We start from the raw sequence: 22,274 nt of genomic DNA, 5'->3' as shown, positions 1-22,274 counted from the left end.
TGAGGTTCACATTGGGAGTGACCAGGATGGATAGGATCAGGAACGAATACATCAGAGGGACATTACATGTTAGAGACCTTGGAGATAAAGTCAGCTGTTAGCTGAGCTGTTTAGAGAGTGGTCGACAGCAGCTGCTGAGGTTCACATTGGGAGTGACCAGGATGGATAGGATCAGGAACGAATACATCAGAGGGACATTACATGTTAGAGACCTTGGAGATAAAGTCAGCTTTTAGCTGTTTAGAGAGTGGTCGACAGCAGCTGCTGAGGTTCATGTTGGGAGTGACCAGGATGGATAGGATCAGGAACGAATTCATCAGAGGGACATTACAGTCGCTAATTAACCTAGCATGTTTTTGGAATGTGGGAGGAAAACCGAAGTACCCAGAGAAAACCCACGCATGCACGGGGAGAACATGCAAACTCCACACAGAGATGGCCGAGGGTGGAATTGAACCCTGGTCTCTTTGCTGTGAGGTCTGCGCGCTAACCCACTTAAATGTTTCACACCATCAAATAAGTCTGTGTCAACACAACTGAACACATTATGCAGTTTTAAACGAATGAAGTGACATGAATTGAGATCTATCAGTGTGGAAGTGGTTATAAAGCCATTTCTAAAGTTTTGGGACTCCAGCAAACCACAGTGAGAGCCATTACCAACAAATGGCCAAAACATGGAACAGTGGCGCACCTTCCCAACCAAAATCACCCCAAGAGGAATTGATGATCTATCAGTGTGGAAGTGGTTATAAAGCCATTTCTAAAGTTTTGGGACTCCAGCAAACCACAGTGAGAGCCATTACCAACAAATGGCCAAAACATGGAACAGTGGCGCACCTTCCCAACCAAAATCACCCCAAGAGGAATTGATGATCTATCAGTGTGGAAGTGGTTATAAAGCCATTTCTAAAGTTTTGGGACTCCAGCAAACCACAGTGAGAGCCATTACCAACAAATGGCCAAAAGATGGAACAGTGGCGCACCTTCCCAACCAAAATCACCCCAAATTAGGTCGCAAAAGACCCCACAATAACATCCAAAGAAGTTCAGTCCTCACTTTGATTGGTCCCACTGGGTTTGTACAGCTAACAGCTTGTACCCAGGCATGCCCATATAAGGAAGTCGGCTCACTTTGACATCACAATGACCTGGTGGTAGAAAAAAAAACTCTCTGAAAGTGAGTGTTCAAAGCCATCCCAAAAACCTCCACACAGCCACTTCCTGTTCAGTGCAAAATAAGACCATTAGCTTGCATGTATGAAAGCTTTATTGCCAGTGTAGGAAATGACCACAGCAGCTCTGTTAGATCAAATATGGTGGAAATAATGATGGAAAACCGCCAGAGGCTCCCAAATCCTTCCTTATCACCTATGCTGTTTTTTTTTTTTTAGTTTTCTTGTTTACATTTATTTTTAGAATGTGCCTGAGGCCACAAACATTAAAGAACAAACTGCAGCCCTCAAACGGGCCCCCGGGCTGCACCCCCTGGTCTATGTACCTAAAAGTGCATGCAATCGCTGTTGACCCGCCCGGAACCTTCCTTCACTCGGTTATGGGCAGCTTTAGTTGAAACTCCCCCTGGTGCTGGATCAACGCTTCCCGTGGCTCTGCGTGCCACAAATGAGAGCGCCCGGAGATAAACAAGGTTGTGCTTGGCGTCCACGCTCAAAGTGCACATGTGGCACCGGCGAGGAAAGAGGTCACCATTGATTGTACGTCAAAGGGAAGATGTTTTTCTCCTTTCTCCTTTGGCTGTGTTGTTCTTCCAGCCCTGCAGTTACGTACAGTAGATTGTTGTTTTAGTTGCTCTAATCTGTTATTAATCTCAAAACACAACACAGCGGCGGCCCACAATGCACTCCTTTGTTTTCTACGCATGACGTCTGGAGGCCTCATGGAGGAGTCACAGTAAAATCGCCCGTTAGCTTCTACACAGAAGAGGAAAGATGCTCAACACAAGCAGCCATACCAAATACTGACCCCAGAGGCGCACCTTCCCAACCAAAATCACCCCAAGATAGGTCACAAAAGGCCCCACAACAACATCCAAAGAAGTGCAGGCCTCATTTTGATTGACCCCAATGAGTTTGTACAGCTAATAGCTTGTACCCAGGCATGCCCATATAAGGAAGTCGGAAAGATGGAAAGAGGAAAGAGGAAAAATGCTCAACAAAAGCAGCCAGACCAAATACTGACCCCAAAATCCCCCAAAATCACCCCAAGATGGGTCACGAAAGGCTCCACAACAACACCCAAAGAAGTGCAGGCCTCATTTTGATTGGTCCCAATGAGTTTGTACAGCTAATAGCTTGTACCCAGGCATGCCCATATAAGGAAGTTGGAAAGAGGAAAGATGCTCAACACAAGCAGCCATACCAAATACTGACCCCAGTGGCGCACCTTCCCAACCAAAATCACCCCAAGATAGGTCACAAAAGGCCCCACAACAACATCCAAAGAAGTGCAGGCCTTATTTTGATTGGTCCCAATGAGTTTGTACAGCTAATAGCTTGTACCCAGGCATGCCCATATAAGGAAGTCGGAAAGATGCTCAACAAAAGCAGCCAGACCAAATACTGACCCCAGTGGGCACCTTCCCAACCAAAATCACCCCAAGATAGGTCACAAAAGACCCCACAATAACATCCAAAGAAGTGCAGGCCTCATTTTGATTGGTCCCAATGAGTTTGTACAGCTAACAGCTTGTACTCAGGCATGCCCATATAAGGAAGTCGGAAAGATGTTCAACAAAAGCAGCCAGACCAAATACTGACCCCAGTGGCGCACCTTCCCAACCAAAATCACCCCAACATAGGTCACAAAAGGCCCCACAACATCATCCAAAGAAGTGCAGGCCTCATTTTGATTGGTCCTAATGAGTTTGTACAGCTAACAGCTTGTACCCAGGCTTGCCCATATAAGGAAGTCGGAAAGATGGAAAGAGAAAAGAGGAAAGATGCTCAACAAAAGCAGCCACACCAAATACTGACCCCGGTGGCGCACCTTCCCAACCAAAATCACCCCAAGATCCAAAGAAGTGCTGGCCTCATTTTGATTGGTCCCAATGAGTTTGTATAGCTAACAGCTTGTACCCAGGCATGCCCATATAAGGAAGTCGGAAAGATGGAAAGAGGAAAGATGCTCAACAAAAGCAGCCAGACCAAATACTGACCCCAGTGGCGCACCTTCCCAACCAAAATCACCCCAAGATAGGTCACAAAAAGCCCCACAACAACATCCAAAGAAGTGCAGGCCTCATTTTGATTGGTCCCAATGAGTTTGTACAGCTAACAGCTTGTACCCAGGCATGCCCATATAAGAAAGTCGGAAAGAGGAAAGATGCTAAACAAAAGCAGCCAGACCAAATACTGACCCCAGTGGCGCACCTTCCCAACCAAAATCACCCCAACATAGGTCACAAAAGACCCCACAACAACATCCAAAGAAGTGCAGGCCTCATTTTGATTGGTCCCAATGAGTTTGTTCAGCTAACAGCTTGTACCCAGGCATGCCCATATCAGGAAGTCGGAAAGATGCTCAACAAAAGCAGCCAGACCAAATACTGACCCCGAGCATAAGCACCCATCACTGGTGTCTAATCCTGGTTTTAATAGCAACAAAAGCTGTCGTGTACTTTGGATTTCAGCCCCCCCCCCCCCCCCCCCGTGTTACGAGTGATGGGATTGTGCAGATGGCTCTTCAGGAAATAATTTCATCTCCGTGCCGGGAGATGGACGTGTTATGAGAGCACGTTACATAAGCCAGGTGCTTCAACAGGGGGGGTTAGTGCGTTAGTGCGGCGACTCCAAAAGATTGAATTAGAATCAAGATGGTGCGTTTGACTCTCTCTCACACGTCTGTCGCACCACGTGAACTTTGGAATCAGACGTCTGGAACGAGACGGAGCGAAATAAAGGGCAGACAAACACATTTAGCCGCGCTGCTAATGGGCTTGATATTTCTCACAGGATGTTGGAGGGCGAGAGCAGAGATGAGAGGCAGATAAAGAGAAATGGCATCACCTTTCCTTCTGTTGTTGGTGCTGGCGGAGTTCGGTTGAATGTGTTTGTATAGCAACAAATCATAACAGTACTTATCTCATGACGCTTTACTCCGACATGAAAACAGAGAACCGAGTGGGGGAGGCCCTTTGTCTCAACCGGTTGGGTTGAGATGGAAGAATAGAGTAGATGGATGGATGGTAGATCAAGCCAAAGGTCTTTATCTTAGTCCAGTGTTCCTAATACATATACACTTTGAATTAATTACTTTAGCAAAACTCTTAAAGCGGACCTATGGTGCTTTTTTTCAATTAAATGTGTTTGGAATGTTGTATTCTGGTGTTAAACCATGCTATTGCACATCTAAAAGGTGTTTCAGATAGTTTTTTCTAACCCCGGTGTAACACCTGTGACATCACAGTGAGCCGTACTTCCTTATATGGGCATTCCCTAATACAAGCTATAGACGAGCCCTGCCCCACGCTGCTGCACTGTGAACATGGAGTGAGGACCAATCACAGTGGAGTAGGCGTAGTCAGACGAATGAAAACAGAGCCTTTGGGAAAGCCAAGGAAATCCAGCTGGAATAGGTGCAGAATTGGAAGATCTAGAAAGCTTTCTGTGTGGGTTATGGTGTGTAGCTGCTCCATAGATCAATACAAAGGGCCCAAAATGAGCATAATAGGTCCACTTTAAATAGAGAATGGGTGTGTGATTCCCGGTTTGAGTCGGGCAGATGTGCTTCGTAACAGAGGAACCTGATAATTAAATACAATTTCTTTTTTGGTTGGGAACGGATAGTTCCTCAAAACCTACATACTGATTATTACAGAACACAACCCACCCCCCCCCCCCCAGAATTCACCCATAGTCAAAACCGTCCGTGCCCCGCTTGCTTGCCGCAGGGGGGAAGGGTGTGGTGAAGGGGACGGGATCGTCCACGCGGGGGTCGGCATGCCTGGCAGGGGGCGCCTTGCCGGGGAGCGGGGGCCTACGCCAGTGTCAGGGGTTGGGTGTCGTCCACCAGCGCAACCTTCAGCCGGTCCACCGAGACAGCCTCCCGTCGGCCGCCCATGTTCAAAACAAAATACTTGTCGCCGTGCTCCAGGACCCTGTATGGTCCGTCATAGGGCGGGCGTAAAGTCCCACGGAAGCGCGTCGTGGCGGGCAAACACAAAACGTGCCGTGCCCAGGGCGGTGGGAACATATGGGTCCACCGTGCCGTGGTGTGATGCAGGGATGGGTTTAAAGGTGTCCACCGCCTCCTGCAGGGTGGACCTCTGTAGGGCGGCGGACCAGAGTGCGGTGGCGTCCGGAATGAAGGTTGCGCTGGTGAATTACCGGGTGAATTATGTCCCGGTAACCTACCACTACACAAGCCCCCCCCCAGAATTCACCCATAGTCAAAACCGTCCGTGCCCCGCTTGCTTGCCGCAGGGGGGAAGGGTGTGGTGAAGGGGACGGGATCGTCCACGCGGGGGTCGGCATGCCTGGCAGGGGGCGCCTTGCCGGGGAGCGGGGGCCTACGCCAGTGTCAGGGGTTGGGTGTCGTCCACCAGCGCAACCTTCAGCCGGTCCACCGAGACAGCCTCCCGTCGGCCGCCCATGTTCAAAACAAAATACTTGTCGCCGTGCTCCAGGACCCTGTATGGTCCGTCATAGGGCGGGCGTAAAGTCCCACGGAAGCGCGTCGTGGCGGGCAAACACAAAACGTGCCGTGCCCAGGGCGGTGGGAACATATGGGTCCACCGTGCCGTGGTGTGATGCAGGGATGGGTTTAAAGGTGTCCACCGCCTCCTGCAGGGTGGACCTCTGTAGGGCGGCGGACCAGAGTGCGGTGGCGTCCGGAATGAAGGTTGCGCTGGTGAATTACCGGGTGAATTATGTCCCGGTAACCTACCACTACACAAGCCCCCCCCCAGAATTCACCCATAGTCAAAACCGTCCGTGCGTGCGGGGACAACCGCACGGCCCCGTCGTGTGCACACTGCTTGCCGCAGGGGAGAAGGGTGTGGTGAAGGGGACGGGATCGTCCACACTGGGGTCTGCATGCCTGGCCCTCGCCTACCCCGGCGAGGGGGCTCCGCCAGTGTCAGGGGTTGGGTGTCGTCCAAAACAAAATACTTGTCGCCGTGCTCCAGGACCCTGTATGGTCCGTTATAGGGCGGGCGTAAAGTCCCACGGGAGTGCGTCGTGGTGGACAAACACAAAACGTGCCGTGCCCAGGGCGGTGGGAACATGTGGGTCCACCGTGCCGTGGTGTGATGCAGGGATGGGTTTAAAGGTGTCCACCGCCTCCAGGGACCAGGGTGCGGTGGCGTCCGGAATGAAGGTTGCGCTGGTGATTTACCGGGTTAATTATGTCCCGGTAACCATGGTTTGTTTCTGTGTTCCCCCAGACTGAACTGTACACCGTGTGCCGGCCTCTGTCCAAAGGTGTGCATGGGCCTAAAGACTGTGGACTCGGTCACGGCGGCTCAGGCCCTGAGAGGCTGCACCATCCTCAACGGCAGTCTGGTCATCAACCTGCGCGGAGGAAGTAAGGAGTCGTTTTTTTTTTCCGCAGCGACTCCAACGAATGATTCGATTCCCTCACATCTCGCGTGTGTTTTGCAACAGACAACATAGCAGCGGAGCTGGAGGCCAGTCTGGGCCAACTGGAGGAGATCACCGGCTACATGACGGTGCGGCGGTCCTATGCCCTCGTATCACTGTCCTTCTTCCGCAAGCTCCGCATCATCCGCGGGGAGGAGACGGAAATCGGGTGAGTCGACCGAATTACCCCGAGTGTCCTCGCCATGTTTGTTATGAGTACAACACGCCCCCCATTACTTGTTGTTGATCAACTTTGCTTCAATATGTTAGATAATTACCAAAAATGACATTGATAGTTTTCAGCTCAGATTGGGTATTGTTTGAATTTGAACGATTCCGGTTCCTAATGATTCTCGATTCTTTTCAGAGGTCAGGTTGTAAAGCAGGGGTCTCAAACTCAATTTACTTGGGGGCCACTGGAGCTAGGGTCTGGGCGAGACTGGGCCGCATCAGGTTTTCCAAACAAAAAAACAAAACAAAAAACGCATTTATTAAAAACAGAAAAATGAATAAACTTAAATATAACTAAAGCTCTGATAAAACATTCATATCTACTTTTAATTTTTCTACACAAAATAAGATGAAAAATAAATAAACAAATCAAGAATAAAGAAAATCAATCAATCAGTAATAAATATAATAATCATAATAATAAAACGGCAAATAATAAAAACTTAAGAAACCACATATAGTTGGTGGGTAGGCAATTTTTTTTTTCAGATTAAAATTAACAAAGCATTATTAGAGCCCTGTAGACATGACAAAACTTATTGCGCAACTGCAGGGTTTTGAGACACATGCTAACTCGCAAACTAGCGAGCTAGCGACCTAAACGGTAGCCTTCAAGTTATTTCCTTTAAACTTAAATAGCCAAAAACTTACCACTTCCACACAGATAGGGAGGATAACCTTTAACAGTTATTTAACCTTTCACATGAACATTAATCAAACGTAATATTTTTTTTCTGGGTACATGATACCATACAGCATCCATATCAAACTAGTGTCCGGGCCGCGTGTTTGAGACCCCTGCTTTAAGGCTTCGGCACACCGATCAATGATGGTGTCCATTCCCCAGCAATTACTCCTTCTACGCCCTGGACAACCAGAACCTGCGGCAGCTGTGGGACTGGTCCAAGCACAAGCTGAGCATTCTGCAGGGCCGCATGTTCTTCCACTACAACTCCAAGCTCTGCATGTCCGAGATACGCAAGATGGAGGAGGTGACCGGCACCAAGGACCACAAGAACGACATTGCGTCCAAAACCAACGGGGACCAGGCCTCGTGTAAGTTGCCACGGCGACACAGCGCAGATGCAAATGCAGTCGTTTCCCTGACCTGGCCTGTGTTTACAGATCTTTTATTAGCATCGCCATTTTGTTTGTTAGCTCTTCATGTCTGCTCTTTGGTGCTCTTCCATGTCAAACAGAGACGTGTTTTTTAGTGGATTGTTCTTTTACATATTTATATTTACTGTATGTACGCTAACGTAAAGAGAAGAGCATATCCACTGCTTTAGACTGGCAGAGTTAGCACACGGGCTAATGCTCCCCAACATGGTGTTTTGATGAAGTCCTCCTCCTCATCTACATCCTTACTGGGATCATCTCCTGGTACTTTTACAATCAGTAACTGTTACATTTGTTCACTTCCTGCCTTTCTAATATAATTTAAGTGATTTTTCTTTTTTTTTATTTAATAAAAAATAGTTTTTCATTTTTTTTAGTAATTAAATTTTTTTTCAATTTTTTAAATGGTTTTATTTGATTTTAACATGCATCAGATTACAATTGAGTGCATCCCATAATCAGTTCACAGTTCCACTTGTTCACATTTAATTTAATTTAATTTAATTTAATTTAATTTAATTTAATTTAATTTAATTTAATTTAATTTAATTTAATTTAATTTAATTTAATTTAATTTAATTTAATTTAATTTAATTTAATTTAATTTAATTTAATTTAATTTAATTTAATTTAATTTAATTTAATTTAATTTAATTTAATTTAATTAAAGTCCTCCTCCTCATCTACATCCTTACTGGGATCATCTCCTGCGTCCGTCTTCCCCTCATGGTCTTCAATTTGTGTTGCCAGGTGAGAACCACGTGCTGAAGTTCACTCAGATCCGCACCATGAGCGATAAGATCATGATCAAGTGGGAGGCCTTCTGGCCCCCGGACTTTCGAGACCTGCTGGGCTTCATGGTGCTGTACAAAGAGGCGTAAGTTCTTCTCCCGTTCCCAAGTAGAATCTAGCAAAAACGTTTTATTATGAATGGAGAACAAAAAAAGCTCCATGGTCCTCCTGTGTGAAAAAGCTAAAAAGTGCTTAGGCTAACGTTAGCGGCAACAAGTGAAATCAAACCTTGGTGATAAACTGCAATGAGTCTCTTCCAGCAGCGCTGTGGAGGAATTGTTGTAATTCAGCCTCCACAGGAATCATGACTTCATTTTTCTTTGGTGGACTTCCTGGTGTGTTTTGGGTCATTGTCCTGCTTCAGAAGCCAAGTTGCTTTCATCTTGAGGTCACCAACAGATGACCTGATGTTCTCATTTTGGTTGGCCAGAAATTCCTGGGAAGGTTCACTGTGGATAATGGCTCTCACTGTGGTTGGTTGGAGTCCCAAAGCTTTAAAAGTGGCTTTATAACCATTTCCACGCTGATAGATCTCATTCATTCATAAGTGCTGGAGCCTATCCCAGCTGTCTTGGGGCAAGAGGCGGGGTACACCCTGGACTGGTGGCCAGCCAATCACAGGGCACATATAGACAAACAACCATTCACACTCACATTCATACCTATGGACAATTTGGAGTCGCTAATTAACCTAGCATGTTTTTGGAATGTGGGAGGAAACCGGAGTACCTGGAGAAAAAAACCACACATGCATGGGGAGAACATGCAAACTTATTGCGCAACTGCAGGGTTTTGAGACACATGCTAACTCGCAAACTAGCGAGCTAGCGACCTAAACGGTAGCCTTCAAGTTATTTCCTTGTAAACTTAAATAGCCAAAAACTTACCACTTCCGCACGGATAGGGAGGATAACTATTAACAGTTATTTAACCTTTAACATGAACATTAATCAAACGTAATAATTTTTTCTGGGTACATGATACCATACAGCATCCATATCAAACTTGCGCGGGCCGTACTAACATTAAAATTTCATATCAAGACGGGGGCCTCAAACTAGTGTCCTGAGGGCCACATTTGGCCCGCCGGCCGTGCGTTTGAGACCACTGGTCAAATTTATGTTATGTTTTCACACAGGACCATGGAGGTTTGGATGTTTTTCTCCCTTCATAATAAATGTTTTCTGAGATATTTTGGGTTTTGAACGTTTGTGAGGCATATTTAGGACCCGAGTTGGATGATTTTTGTGTCTTATCCTGTCCAACAGCCTCATCAAGTGTCATTTTTTTTTTTCTCCTCGAAAGACCCTTTCATAACGTGACGGAGTTTGACGGGCAGGACGCCTGCGGATCCAACAGCTGGGTCATCGCAGATGTGGACCCTCCGCCGCGCTCCACCGAGGGCGACAGGGATCATTTTGAGCCGGGTCACCTCATCCTGCCCCTGAAGCCCTGGACACAGTACGCCATCATGGTGAAGACGCAGCTTTCCGCCTCCGATGAACACCAGGTCAACGGTGCCAAGAGCGACATCATCTACGTGCGCACCAACGCCACCAGTAAGATGAGGTCGTATTTAGACTTTGTTGTGAAAGAAAATCACTCCCACGATTCTTTAGCAATGATAATACATTCCATTTGTTATTAGGCTAGCATCTTTATGAGATGCTGTATGTAAGCTGTATCTTCTTAAAAGACAGTACTATCTATCTTAAAATCACACTTTTCCGTTAATTGGCGACTCCAAATTGTCCATAGGTATGAATGTGAGTGTGAATGGTTGTTTGTCTATATGTGCCCTGTGATTGGCTGGCCACCAGCCCAGGGTGTACCCCGCCTCTCGCCCGAAGACAGCTGGGATAGGCTCCAGCACCCCCGCGACCCTCTTGAGGAAAAGCGGTACAAAATGAATGAATGAATGAATGATTTTGATGAAGGCTGAACGGTGGTGAGTGGTTGGCGTGCATGCCTCACAGCTAGGAGACCCGGGTTCGATTCCCGGGTTCGATTCTACCCTTGGCCATCATGTTCTCCCCGGTTTTCTCCGGGTACTCCGGTTTCCTCCCACATTCCAAAAACATGCTAGGTTAATTAGCGACTCCAAATTGTCCATAGGTATGAATGTGAGTGTGAATGGTTGTTTGTCTATATGTGCCCTGTGATTGGCTGGCCACCAGTCCAGGGTGAACCCCGCCTCTCGCCCGAAGACAGCTGGGATAGGCTCCAGCACCCCCGCGACCCTTGTGAGGAAAAGCGGTAGAAAATGAATGAATGAATAAATTAAATTAAATTAAATTAAATTAAATTAAATTAAATTAAATTAAATTAAATTAAATTAAATTAAATTAAATTAAATTAAATTAAATTATTAATACTTTAATTACTTAAATTGTTGATTATGCAAGACATGCTGTATTTTTAGCAAGAATTTTCCTCCATGTGAGTGTGAATGGTTGTTTGTCTATATGTGCCCTGGGATTGGCTGGCGACCAGTCCAGGGTGTACCCCGCCTCTCGCCCAAAGACAGCTGGGATAGGCTCCAGCACCCCCGCGACCCTTGTGAGGAAAAGCGGTAGAAAATGAATTTAATTTAATTTAATTTAATTTAATTTAATTTAATTTAATTTAATTTAATTTAATTTAATTTAATTTAATTTAATTTAATTTAATTTAATTTAATTTAATTTAAATTTAAATTACTTTAAATTTAAATTACTTTAAATTACTTTAAATTACTTTAAATTACTTTAAATTACTTTAAATTACTTTAAATTACTTTAAATTACTTCAAATTAATACTTTAATTACTTAAATTATTGATTATGCAAGACATGCTGTATTTTTAGCAAGAATTTTCCTCCAGAACCAAATAATCTGCCCTCACCTATGAAAACCCGGAGTAGAAGCGCTGCTCCTGGGCATTGAGAGGAGCCACATGAGGCGGCTCGGGCATCCGGTCAGGATGCCTCAGCGGGGAGGAGTTCCAGGACACATCTATGACGATGGATGCTATCAGTTAGCATGTGTCACTCCCCACACATGTTGACAGATGCACTGACAAGGTGCTTCTCGTAAAAAAATCACCTGAATTGTTCCGCGTACCCTTCATTACTGCTTCTATTATATCTTCTTTTACACGAGACCTGTCATTGGCCGCTGCCAAGAAACAAAGCAAGCTTTTTCATTGGAGCAGCCATGCCAAGAGAAGGGTGGTAATCACCTGCCACCTCCGCCCTCCACGGTCGTTTAAGAGCGGCATGCCTTGCCAGAAGGCCAGCGCCGTCGTAAGGAATAATGCGGTTGGACCGGTGGTTCAAATAGTCCCGACAACACCCCCCCCTGCCACCACCCTTCATCCTAACAGCTGTCAGTACAGAAACATGGCACTGCAGGCTAGCACCTGTCAAAGATCCTCTATTTTATCACCCACTCAGATGTCTGACTTGTATATCTAATCTGTTCATACTGCTATAACATGGAAATTGGTTATGTCCTCCCCCCCCGCCACGATGTTCTGTGCAATATTGTGACACCGGATCCTCTTCTGTCCTCCGCCACAGAACCTTCGGTGCCGCTGGACCCCATTTCCTCATCCAACTCCTCATCCCAGATCATCCTGAAATGGAAGCCCCCCAACGACCCCAACGGCAACATCACTCACTACCTGGTTTTCTGTCAACGCCAGGCGGAGGCCAGCGAGCTCTACAAGTTTGACTACTGTCAGAAAGGTACCGTGCTGATGTTTGTGGCAACACGGCTTTTTCATCCCTGATGTTTATTGTCAAAACTACCTCATTGGCCTTTTGTCTACACTGAAAGTCACACTCTCTTTCGTAGCGTACTTGGGCTGCCATTTTAGTAATGGTAATGGTAATGGTTTTATTTGATTTGAACATGCATCAGATTACAATTGAATGCATCACATAATCAGTTCACAGTTCCACATGTCCAAAAGGAGTAGGAAGAAGCAAAGCTTATTAAATCCTACCCCTCCATCTGGTACTTTTACAATCAGTAACTGTTACATTTGTTCACTTCCTGCCTTTCTAACATAATTTAGGTTATTTTTATTCTATTTTTTTAATTTAATAAAAAATAGTTTTTCATTTTTTTTAATAATTAAATTTAAAAAAAAAATTTTTTAATGGTTTTATTTGATTTGAACATGCATCAGATTACAATTGAGTGCATCCCATAATCAGTGTAATTTAATTTAATTTAATTTAATTTAATTTAATTTAATTTAATTTAATTTAATTTAATTTAATTTAATTTAATTTAATTTAATTTAATTTAATTTAATTTAATTTAATTTAATTTAATTTAATTTAATTTAATTTAATTTAATTTAATTTAATCTAATTTAATTTAATTTAATTTAATTTAATCTAATCCACACAATAAATAAGTGATTTCTGATTGAGAACAAATTTTGCTTTGTTCAATACTGAAATATTTCTGGCCACCTTATGTTGTTATATTTGTAATATAAGGTTATAAGGCTCATATTTTCATGTATTGTGATCCCCACTTTGACTTATACATGGGTATATGCTTCCTTCCTTTGTTCCTTCCTTCCCTTCATCCTATCTTACCTTTCTTCCATCCATTGTACCTACCTTCCTTTCTGTGTTACCTTGATGCATTGCTAGATAGTATCAGCATATGTGAGCAAATACTGCATATGACGATGTGTATATGGGTGCATATGGAATGGACTACCACCAGTGATTTGCATCCCTACTGTGTACTACTGTGTACTAGTATGTACCAGTATATAGTGTGCAGTGTAAACATTGTGAACAAGGTGTGCAGCCCAGGTGATGGGTAAGCAGAAGTGTTGTTATCAGGGTCATCATGGCTGCCATGAAGAACTCGAAGGGACGTGGTGTCTCTTGTAATTCATCAGCAGCAGCACTTGTCACTTCTCCCCCCCCCCGACCCCCGCCTCCCAGGCATGTGTGTGTTTGTTTTTGTAACGGCGTTTGTCTCCTCCATCCGCTCAGGCATGAAGCTGCCATCGCGAGTGCCCACTCAGGTGGACAACGACGAGGAGCAAAAGTGGAACCAAACAGAGGAGCAGGGCCCAGGGACTCGGTGCTGCGCCTGCCCCAAGACGGACAAAGAGCTGAAGAAGGAGAAGGAGGAGTTGGAGTACCGCAAGACGTTTGAGAACTACCTCCACAACGAAGTCTTTGAGATGAAGTAAGACGCAAACACAACATGTCACAACACTTACTTGACAATTATATGTCATACATGTCATATTTTCTATTATTATGTTTACTGCATTGGGTAATAGAAGTATGAGGGTGACTATAGGGGTGCTATTTAATGTCTAGAGGGCTCTACTAATGTTAAAAAGTGCATTTGGAAGGTGGTTGACAGTTATTATATGTCTTACATGTCGTATTTACTTTTATTATGTTTACTGCATTGGGTAATGGAAGTGTGAGGGTGACTATAGGGGTGCTATTTAATGTCTAGAGGGCTCCACTAATGTTAAAAAGTGCATTTGGAAGGTGGTTGACAGTTATTATATGTCTTACATGTCGTATTTACTTTTATTATGTTTACTGCATTGGGTAATAGAAGTGTGAGGGTGACTATAGGGATGCTATTTCATGTCTAGAGGGCTCTACTAATGTTAAAAAGTGTATTTGGAAGGTGGTAAACAGTTTTTATATGTCTTACATGTCGTATTTTCTATTATTATGTTTACTGCATTGGGTAATGGAAGTGTGAGGGTGACTATAGGGGTGCTATTTGATGTCTAGAGGGCTCTACTAATGTTAACACGTGTATTTGGAAGGTGGTAAACAGTTTTTATATGTCTTACATGTCGTATTTTCTATTATTATGTTTACTGCATTGGGTAATAGAAGTGTGAGGGTGACTATAGGGATGCTATTTCATGTCTAGAGGGCTCTACTAATGTTAAAAAGTGTATTTGGAAGGTGGTGAACAGTTTTTATATGTCTTACATGTCGTATTTTCCATTATTATGTTTACTGCAATGGGTATGGAAGTGCGAGGGTGACTATAGGGGTGCTATTTAATGTCTAGAGGGCTCCACTAATGTTAAAAAGTGCATTTGGAAGGTGGTTGACAGTTATTATATGTCTTACATGTCGTATTTACTTTTATTATGTTTACTGCATTGGGTAATAGAAGTGTGACGGTGACTATAGGGGTGCTATTTAATGTCTGGAGGGCTCTACTAATATGTTTTATATGTCTTATATGTCATACTTTTTTTGTACTGCTCACTGACTCTGTACTCTTGCTGCTGTGCAATACAAATTTCCCCACTGAGGGACGAATAAAGGCATATCTTAATCTTAATCTTGACGTTCCTCCTTCTGCACCACAGGCGCTCCAGACAGCGGCGTGCCGTGATGGGCATCGCCAACCAGACGCACCCGTTACCCACCACGGCTTCAGGCAGGCCGGCGGGCACGCACACCCCCGACGATGAGGAGACGTTCGAGAGCACCAAGACGGTGGTCACCGTGCACGCCAAGGAGTCCACCGTCATCTCCAATCTGCGTCACTTCACCAGCTACCAGATCGAAATCCACGCCTGCAACCACCCCAGCGACCCGGCCCGCTGCAGCATGGCGGCCTACGTCAGCGCCCGCACCATGCCCGAAGGTACGCCGTTTAGTAACTGTACTTTTCATTGGGGGGAGGCGAACAGAACAGACAAAGGGACAATAATAATACGATAAATATATCATAATAGTATGCATAACGCCTATGGTGTCCATCTTTTTTTCTGTCTGTCTTTACATTGGCCACTAGGTGTCAGTAATTGTTCATTGATACAAACACAGCAACAGGCACAATCATAATAATCATAATAATCATAATAATCATAATAATCATAATAATCATAATAATCATAATAATCATAATAATCATAATAATAACACAAGCAACTCTTGTGACTGTAACCCAGTCCAGGCTAAAATTCAGCTCTGAACCGCTGACATCACTTCCTGTCTTCCACACATTTACTTGCGACACACATGTGCATGAATGTATTCACATCTTAAATGTCTCATTCAATTATTATGCCTACTATATTGGCTAATTATTATATTATAGGGGTGCTATTTCATGTCTAGAGGGCTCTACTAATGTTAAAAAGTGTATTTGGAAGGTGGTAAACAGTTTTTATATGTCTTACATGTCGTATTTTCTGTTATTATGTTTACTGCATTGGGTAATAGAAGTGTGAGGGTGACTATAGGGGTGCTATTTAATGTCTAAAGGGCTCTACTAATGTTAAAAAGTGTATTTGGAAGGTGGTAAATAGTTTTTATATGTCTTACATGTCGTATTTTCTTATATTATGTTGACTGCATTGGGTAATAGAAGTGTGAGGGTGACCATAGGGGTGCTATTTAATGTCCAGAGGGCTCTAGTCATGTTAAAAGGTGTATTTGGAAGGTGGTAAACAGTTATTATATGTCTTACATGTCGTATTTTCGATTATTATGTTTACTGCATTGGGTAATAGAAGTGTGAGGGTGACTATAGGGGTGCTATTTAATGTCTAGAGGGCTCTGCTAATTTTAAAACGTGTATTTGGAAGGTGGTAAACAGTTTTTATATGTCTTACATTTGTTTTTTTCTATTATTATGTTTACTGCATTGGGTAATAGAAGTGTGAGGGTGACTATAGGGGTGCTATTTAATGTCTAGAGGTCTCTAATGATTAGAAGGTGGTAAACACATTTTCTTTGTCTTATTTTTTCTTATTATGTCTGCTATATTGGGTAACATATGGGTGCATATTGACATTTTAGAAAATAAGCATCCCTTTCCAATTATGGCCGTCTCATGGCGTGTCTTCTGTCATGGCCGCAGACAAAGCAGACGACATCCTGGGCGCCATCACTTACGAGGTGTCCGACATGACCGTACACATGGCGTGGCAGGAGCCCGCCACCCCCAACGGAATGATCATCCTGTACGAGGTCCACTACAAGCGCATCGGAGACAGCGAGGTGAGGAACGCATCGCCAGAGACATGTCCTCAGTCGCTAGACGCTCCGATAAAGAGTCGTATTTTTGTCACGCCTCGTCCTGTCCAGGAACAGCACCACTGCGTTTCCAGGAACATGTACAAAGCCACACGCGGCTGCAAGCTGAGAGTCATGCATTCGGGGAACTACACGGTGAGGATCCGTGCCACCTCACTGGCCGGGAACGGATCCTGGACCGAGCCCACTTACTTCTACGTGCAGGATGCCAGTAAGTGCAAGCAAAGATCGGACTTGGACTTCTTTGTGTGTTGCATGCGTCTCAATGTCTGCTTTCACAGGAGATCCCCTCAACATCGCTAAGATTGTGATCGGGCCGGTCATCTGCCTGGTTCTGTTGCTGTGTGTAGCCATGGCGGGATTCGTGATGTTCAAGAAGAAGTAGGACTTCCTTGGTTTCCGTTATTGTTCCCGTCTCTTTGTAACGATCCTGATTGGTTGCCGCTTTTCCTCCCTTCCAGTCAAACACAAGGGCCGAGCGGTCCCATCTACGCCTCCTCCAACCCAGAGTACCTGAGCGCCAATGACAGTAAGTCATCCGAAGCGTCATAAACGCCACGCTCTCGTGGTTTGACTGATGTGTGTGCCGCGCACAGTGTACGAGGAGGACGAGTGGGAGGTGGCGCGGGAGAAGATCAACATCAAGCGGGAGCTGGGTCAAGGCTCCTTCGGCATGGTGTACGAGGGCATCGCCAGGGACATCATCAAGGGCGAGGGCGACACCCGCGTGGCCGTGAAGACGGTCAACGAGTCGGCGAGCCTGAGAGAGAGGATCGAGTTCCTCAATGAAGCCTCGGTCATGAAAGCCTTCAGTTGTCACCACGTGGTAAGCCACTTTTTATGTGAAATGATGGAGTGTGGGCGGCACGGCGGTCGAGTGGTTAGCGCGTAGACCTCACAGCTAGGAGACCAGGGTTCAATTCCACCCTCTTGAGACACATGCTAACTCGCAAACTAGCAAGCTAGCAACCTAGCAACCTAATCGGTAGCCTTCAAAGTTATTTCCTTTAAACTTAAATAGCCAAAAACTTACCGCTTCCACACGGATAGGGAGGATAACTATTAACTAAAAACAAAAAAAACACATTTATTAAAAACAGAAAAATGAATAAACTTAAATATAACTAAAGCTCTGATAAAACATTCCACTGTTCTCAAATATCTTAATTTTTATTTTTCTGCACAAAATAAGATGAAAAATAAATAAACAAATCAAGAATAAAGAAAATCAATCAGTAATAAATAAATATAATAATAATAATAATAATAAAACGGCAAATAATAAAAACTTACGAAACCACATATAGTTGGTGGGTAGACAAATTATTTTTTCATATTAAAATGAACAAAGCATTATTAGAGCCCTGTAGACATGACAAAACACGACTATAGTCACATTTATACTCTTTTTATTTACAACATGTTGCGCAACTGCAGGGTCTTGAGACACATGCTAACTAGCGAGCTAGCGACCTAAACGGTAGCCTTCAAGTTATTTCCTTTAAACTTAAATAGCCAAAAACTTACCACTTCCACACGGATAGGGAGGATAACTATTAACAGTTATTTAACCTTTAACATGAACATTAATCAAACGTAATAAGTTTTACATTAAACTTTCATATCAAGGCGGGGGCCTCAAACTAGTGTCCTGCGGGCCACATTTGGCCTGCGGGCCGCGTGTTTGAGACCCCTGCTGTAGCGTCTCGGCCTGCCCACAGATGAAGTCGCACCGTGTTTAAAGTGTCATTTTCTGGACTGTTGTTGTTTTATCTTCTGCTTCTTCATTTATTGTTTATTAGGTGCGTCTGCTGGGCGTGGTGTCCAAGGGCCAGCCCACCCTGGTCGTGATGGAGCTGATGACCCACGGAGACCTGAAGAGCTTCCTGCGCTCGCTCCGGCCCGATGCTGAGGTAACGTTCCCTCGCCGGTGTCATCTACTACTGTATGTTGCTAACTCGAACTTGGTGATCTAATGAAGCAAACGTGTCCCTCAGAACAACCCGGGTCGTCCGCCTCCCACGCTGAAGGAGATGATACAAATGGCGGCTGAGATCGCCGACGGCATGGCCTACCTCAATGCCAAGAAGTTTGTGCACAGAGACCTCGCTGCCAGAAACTGCATGGTGGCTCAAGATCTCACCGTCAAAATAGGAGGTGTTTTTTTTTTTTACCTCACACGGCGTGTAAGAAAAATACTCCATTCTAACCGTCTTTTGTCTTCCTGGTAGACTTCGGCATGACCAGAGACATCTACGAGACGGACTACTACAGGAAAGGCGGCAAAGGCCTTCTGCCCGTCAGGTGGATGGCGCCAGAGTCTCTCAAAGATGGCGTCTTCACCGCGCATTCAGACTGCTGGTGGGCAACACGCTTATTTACACCCACACGCTAAAACCTAATCTATGCTAACATCCATCCATCCATGCTGGAGCCTATCCCAGCTGTCTTTGGGCGAGAGGCGGGGTACACCCTGGACTGGTGGCCAGCCAATCACAGGACCTATGCTAACAAATAGATAGAAAAAAAAACTTCTCATATACTACAGCAAAAAAATCATAGCACTATCATGCTAGTAATGCTAACATGCTAACACCTAGCATGATAGTGCTGCGTGTTCATAAGTGTCCAGTCATGAAAAGAGCTGAAGATGCTACTATGCTAATGGTATCACGCTAGTAATGCTAACACCCAGCATGATAGTGCTAAGTGTTCATAAGTGTCCAGTCATGAAAAGAGCTAAAGATGCTACTATGCTAATGGTATCACGCTAGTAATGCTAACACCTAGCATGATAGTGCTAAGTGTTCATAAGTGTCCCGTCATGAAAAGAGCTAAAGATGCTACTATGCTAATGTTAGCATGATAGTAATACTAACGCCTAGCATGATAATGCTTAGTGTCTAGTCATGAAAAGAGCTAAAGATGCTACTATGCTAATGTTAGCATGCTAGTAATGCTAACGCCTAGCATGATAGTGCTAAGTGTCTAGTCATGAAAAGAGCCAAAGATGCTACTATGCTAATGTTATCATGCTAGTAATGAATAACGCCTAACATGATAGTGCTAAGTGTCTAGTCATGAAAAGAGCTAAAGATGCTACTATGCTAATGTTATCATGCTAGTAATGCTAACGCCTAGCATGATAGTGCTAAGTGTCTAGTCATGAAAAGAGCTAAAGATGCTACTATGCTAATGTTATCATGCTAGTAATGCTAACGCCTAGCATGATAGTGCTAAGTGTCTAGTCATGAAAAGAGCTAAAGATGCTACTATGCTAATGTTAGCATGCTAGTAATGCTAACGCCTAGCATGATAGTGCTAAGTGTCTAGTCATGAAAAGAGCTAAAGATGCTACTATGCTAATGTTATCATGCTAGTGATGCTAACACCTAGCATGATAGTGCTAAGTGTCTAGTCATGAAAAGAGCTAAAGATGTGACTATGCTAATGTTAGCATGCTAACATGCTAACACCTAGCATGATAGTGCTAAGTGTCTAGTCATGAAAAGAGCTAAAGATGCTACTATGCTAATGTTAGCATGCCTGTAATGCTAACATGCTAACACCTAGCATGATAGTGCTGAGTGTCTAGTCATGAAAAGAGCTAAAGATGCTACTATGCTAATGTTAGCATGCTAGTAATGCTAACATGCTAACACCTAGCATGGATATGATAGTGCTAACTGTCTAGTCATGAAAAGAGCTAAAGATGCTACTATGCTAATGTTGGCATGCTAGCAATGCTAACATTAGCATGCTAACAACCGGTGCAATAGTGTTGTTTGTTTATTGTTACCAATAATAAACCAGCATCAGGCGAATGAAAGTGTTGTCTCCGCTGCCCCCTGTAGGTCGTTTGGGGTGGTGCTGTGGGAAATCAGCACACTGGCCGAGCAGCCCTACCAGGGCCTGTCCAACGAGCAGGTGCTGAAGTTCGTGATGGATGGGGGCTACCTGGACCGCCCCGACAACTGCGCAGACCGACTGTGAGTACGAACGCACCCTTTGGCGTCTTTTCGGAACGCTGGTCTGAATCCGCGTTGTCGTCTTCCGTCCGTCCGAGCAGACACAACCTGATGCAGATGTGCTGGCAGTACAACCCCAAGATGCGTCCCACCTTCCAGGAAATCATCGAAATGCTCCGCGACGACCTGCACCCGTCCTTCCGGGAGCGCTCCTTCTTCTACAGCGACGAGAACAAACCCCCCGAGAGCGAGGACTTCGACCTGGACATGGAGAACATGGAGAGCATCCCTCTGGACCCGTCGTCCTACTCCCAGCGGGAGCAGTGTCTGGACAGGGACGAGGGCTCCTCGGTGGGGCTGCGCGGGGGCAGCTACGAGGAGCACCACATCCCTTTCGCGCACATGAACGGGGGCAAGAGCAACGGACGGATACTGGCGCTGCCGCGCTCCAGCCCCTCCTAACCGACCTCCCCTAAAAAAAACGCTTACATATGTATACTTGTCTTTTTTTATACTTATCTATATCTAATACACCAACACTTGTATCACTCTCCCTCCATGCGTATCTCAGGATCTCTCCTCATGCCACAAACACACACACACACTACAGTGCGTACCCCTGCCCTCCCCCCCGGGGGAGGGGGGGGCGCCTTTTGTACACAGAAGCTCCTGTCGGAATTATCCATGACGTACTGTACATATTATATATATATAAAATATATATAAAAATATATCTAAATCTCCTATAATGTGGAGAAAAGATTCAACTGTGAAACATACAAGAAGGCTGCTAAACTCCTAGACTCCCCCCTCCCTTGGCAAAGAGAGAAAGACAAAAAGTGTCCTTCCATGTCGTCCATCACCCTCTAAAAAAATACAGACGAGGATACGGAAAAACCTCCATTTTTTTTTTTTTTGTCCGTCTTGAACAAAAAGAACGTTGTTGAAGTGGCTTACTGACCTCCTCACACTCAGCAGTATTCCAACACGGGACAAAACAGGACTTTTTTTTTTTTTATTTATTTCTGCATCTGCTTTCCCATCCGCTTTCTCATTTTACGGGACTTTTTTGACATTTTACAGTACAGCTGAAGGATATTTAAAGTGTTCCTCAGATCGACCAATAAGCTGCTTCCTTCATTGTGTTGGCTTGTAGAAGATAGAGGAGAGAGAGTACTGGCGTGGTAAACGCAGTAACATGTGTAGTAATATACAGTAGAAGACATATTTGTGTACATAGTTGATCTTGTCGTTCTGGAGATATTTCCGCACATTTACAAAAAAAAAAAAAAGGTTTTTACATGTTTTTTTTTAATCCAGATTTCTGAACTCGTGATCAACAAACAGCACTTCTTGGTCTTGTTTTTTTTTTTTTTTTTTTTTTGCTTCTTTGCGATGCCGGGGAAAAGAGTGTGTTGCATCGTTCTAATAAGATCAAATAAAATGTAAATAATGCAGCAAGGTGCATCCGAGCCCAGGCTCCACCTGTGCTTCGTTTTATATTGTCATATGGA

At 44.5% G+C, this 22,274-nt stretch overlaps 1 protein-coding gene across 1 annotated transcript in view; it reads left to right on the top strand.

The window, feature by feature from the left end:
• insra (insulin receptor a) overlaps positions 1-22,233 on the top strand; it is a 60,470-nt gene extending 38,237 nt beyond the window's left edge. Inside the window, exons 4-21 of the mRNA XM_058069135.1 lie at positions 6,404-6,543; positions 6,624-6,768; positions 7,678-7,886; positions 8,700-8,826; positions 10,047-10,300; positions 12,302-12,469; positions 13,748-13,946; positions 15,115-15,395; positions 16,617-16,756; positions 16,844-17,003; positions 17,074-17,173; positions 17,254-17,321; positions 17,389-17,618; positions 18,595-18,705; positions 18,790-18,949; positions 19,024-19,153; positions 20,647-20,781; positions 20,862-22,233. Of these exons, the coding sequence (XP_057925118.1) occupies positions 6,404-6,543; positions 6,624-6,768; positions 7,678-7,886; positions 8,700-8,826; positions 10,047-10,300; positions 12,302-12,469; positions 13,748-13,946; positions 15,115-15,395; positions 16,617-16,756; positions 16,844-17,003; positions 17,074-17,173; positions 17,254-17,321; positions 17,389-17,618; positions 18,595-18,705; positions 18,790-18,949; positions 19,024-19,153; positions 20,647-20,781; positions 20,862-21,222 (3,118 nt within the window). The 3' untranslated portion in view covers positions 21,223-22,233. The remainder of the gene's footprint in view (positions 1-6,403; positions 6,544-6,623; positions 6,769-7,677; positions 7,887-8,699; positions 8,827-10,046; positions 10,301-12,301; positions 12,470-13,747; positions 13,947-15,114; positions 15,396-16,616; positions 16,757-16,843; positions 17,004-17,073; positions 17,174-17,253; positions 17,322-17,388; positions 17,619-18,594; positions 18,706-18,789; positions 18,950-19,023; positions 19,154-20,646; positions 20,782-20,861) is intronic.
• The last annotated feature ends 41 nt before the right edge of the window (positions 22,234-22,274 follow it).

The sequence above is a fragment of the Doryrhamphus excisus genome, chromosome 3 (genome assembly GCF_030265055.1).
Source record: "Doryrhamphus excisus isolate RoL2022-K1 chromosome 3, RoL_Dexc_1.0, whole genome shotgun sequence".
NCBI lineage: Eukaryota > Metazoa > Chordata > Actinopteri > Syngnathiformes > Syngnathidae > Doryrhamphus > Doryrhamphus excisus.
Note: the sequence above shows the minus strand (reverse complement) of the source record. Positions and strands in the feature narration are given on the sequence as shown.